Source organism: Manis javanica, chromosome X, assembly GCF_040802235.1.
Source record: "Manis javanica isolate MJ-LG chromosome X, MJ_LKY, whole genome shotgun sequence".
In the NCBI taxonomy this organism is placed as follows: domain Eukaryota; kingdom Metazoa; phylum Chordata; class Mammalia; order Pholidota; family Manidae; genus Manis; species Manis javanica.
This window is the reverse complement of record NC_133174.1, coordinates 67088800-67090948: the sequence shown is the minus strand read 5'-3', so window position 1 is coordinate 67090948 and position 2149 is coordinate 67088800. Positions and strand designations below refer to the sequence as shown.

Here is a 2149-nt window from a genome sequence, read left to right as displayed (position 1 = left end):
TTGGCAAAAACATCTAGTAGCTTTTCTGATTTTATGAGACAATTTTCCTCTATATTCTCAAATGTCATGTCTTTAGGTACAGTTTTAATTTCATCTTCGAGTTTATTTACCCCCAATGAACTTTTATGAATCTCTGGTCTCTTATTTTTATATAATGTATGCTTGAGTGGAGAACTATGGCTCCTCAAAAAAAAAAAAAAAGATTAAATCTTCAGTGAACTCTACCCTGAAAAACTCAGAAAAACAATGTTCTAATATGCATTAAATGAAAATGGAACCCTGAACATTTTTCCCTTTATTGTTTGGTTGTTCTTTTCTCATTGTGCCATATTTCAGACAAATTTTTTTTCAGAAAATTTTAATTCTTCCTACTTTCCACCCTATTCCATAAGTATCTACTAAATTTTGAGGATTTTTCTTTCTACTGCTGCTGTTGTTTCCAAGTACTGGTTCATATCCCTTTGGATTAGTGAATAATAATTGTTTGAACAAGAAGTATTTATTTGCTTATTTGCTAAAAATTACTACTTAGTATTAATATATACTTAGTGATTAATTATTTTAAGAGGTTGGCCTCTTATTTTTGGTCATTCTCAGTAGCTGAACTACTCATTAAGTTTTGGAGTAATATATGCCTTGATGCATATCTCTACTAACCAAATTTATTTGTAATGTAAGATGGGAAAAGAGAGTGACTATATCTCTTCTCTTATTAGCAAAATCAAACAAAACTAAAACAAAAAATGTGTTCTCTATTCTTGTAATCAGAGAGTAGAATATTAAAAACCTGTGGAGGATAACTTTTAGAAGTTAATGTTAGGAATGGTGGGTCTTTTCTGTACATACTTCTTATTCTTATTGTCCATTAACTATGTAATCACTTTAGTGATCTAACATAATTAACTTTTCATGAAAAGTATTTAGCTTAATCCCAGAGAAAAAGTTTAAATATTTTCTCTATTTTTTCAAGTATCAGATGAATAGTTTTATTTAGTTTGTATATGAACATAATTTACTAAGGATAAGTATTATATTTCTGTGCAAGTGTAGCTTGAAAGACCTACCTATGAAACCTATGAACAATAGTTCTTTAAATGCTTTGTAAGGTCCATGTGTTTGTGTGTGTTTATTCACAAGCATATGTGCAAGTTATGTGTGTATGTGTTTGTGTGCATATAATTGCTTTCAGTTTGTATGTGTAGTAGTAACAACTAAGTAAATACTCTATATTTTGTTTTTGAAAGGACTATGCATATATTTGTACATTTTATAACTGTTAAAATTAATATTTCTGGGAGATATATTAGACCCAGACGTTATCTGATTATATATACAAACAGTTTTTATTTTATAAGTATAGCAGAAATATAAATATCTTCAATCATTAAGGAAATACATATTTTTACTCTGGGAAGCCTTTTGATACAGATTCCATAGATTATTTTCTAAATATACCTAAGCTTATGTTAGCATTTTCAAGTCCTAAGAGAAGTTTGGAAAGCAATTGAAATATTTGAGAAAAGTTGCAGCAATGAGGCACGCCTCTTCTGCCCTGGGCCCGGAAGGGTGATGTGGCTGGGGCTCCACCGGCCTCACTCTGTCTGCCATTTTCAATTTTCAGAGTCTGTTGACTGTAATCTTGCTGCTTATATGTACCTGTGCTTATATCCGATCCTTGGCACCCAGCCTCCTAGACAGAAATAAAACTGGATTGTTGGGTGTATTTTGGAAGTGTGCCAGAATTGGTGAATGCAAGAGTCCGTATGTTGCAGTCTGCTGTATAGTGATGGCCTTCAGCATCCTCTTCGTGCAGTAGTTTGGGAAAGGATCAGAATTTAATCACCATCATGCTTCAATATGAAAAAAGGACTCATCTGCAGGAAATAATGGAAAAAAATGGTTAACTCTTTTATCTCTGAACATTGAGTGAGATAAATTTCCAGCTGCTGTTCTCTATTTTTGTTACTGGATCAATGTTCTCTCTAAATAATTAGGGTGTAACTATTTAATGCTCAGAGAGCCTAATACATCTGTAACAATCAACCTCAGTACTGTCACTACAATACTATAGCCTGCAAATGTCATTCTCTTTGTCAGATCCAAGTTTTTATAAGGTAAATAGTAGAAAACAAAATTGATAAATAACTCA

General features: G+C 31.9%; 1 protein-coding gene across 1 annotated transcript; it reads left to right on the top strand.

The window, feature by feature from the left end:
• Positions 1–1570: 1570 nt before the first annotated feature.
• Positions 1571–1864, top strand: LOC108402171 (protein kish-A; the record flags this gene model as incomplete). The annotated part of the gene is made up of 1 exon (XM_017668488.3): positions 1571–1864. A coding segment is annotated over one exon (246 nt), but the record flags the coding sequence as incomplete, so codon positions are not given.
• Between the last annotated feature and the right edge of the window lie 285 nt (positions 1865–2149).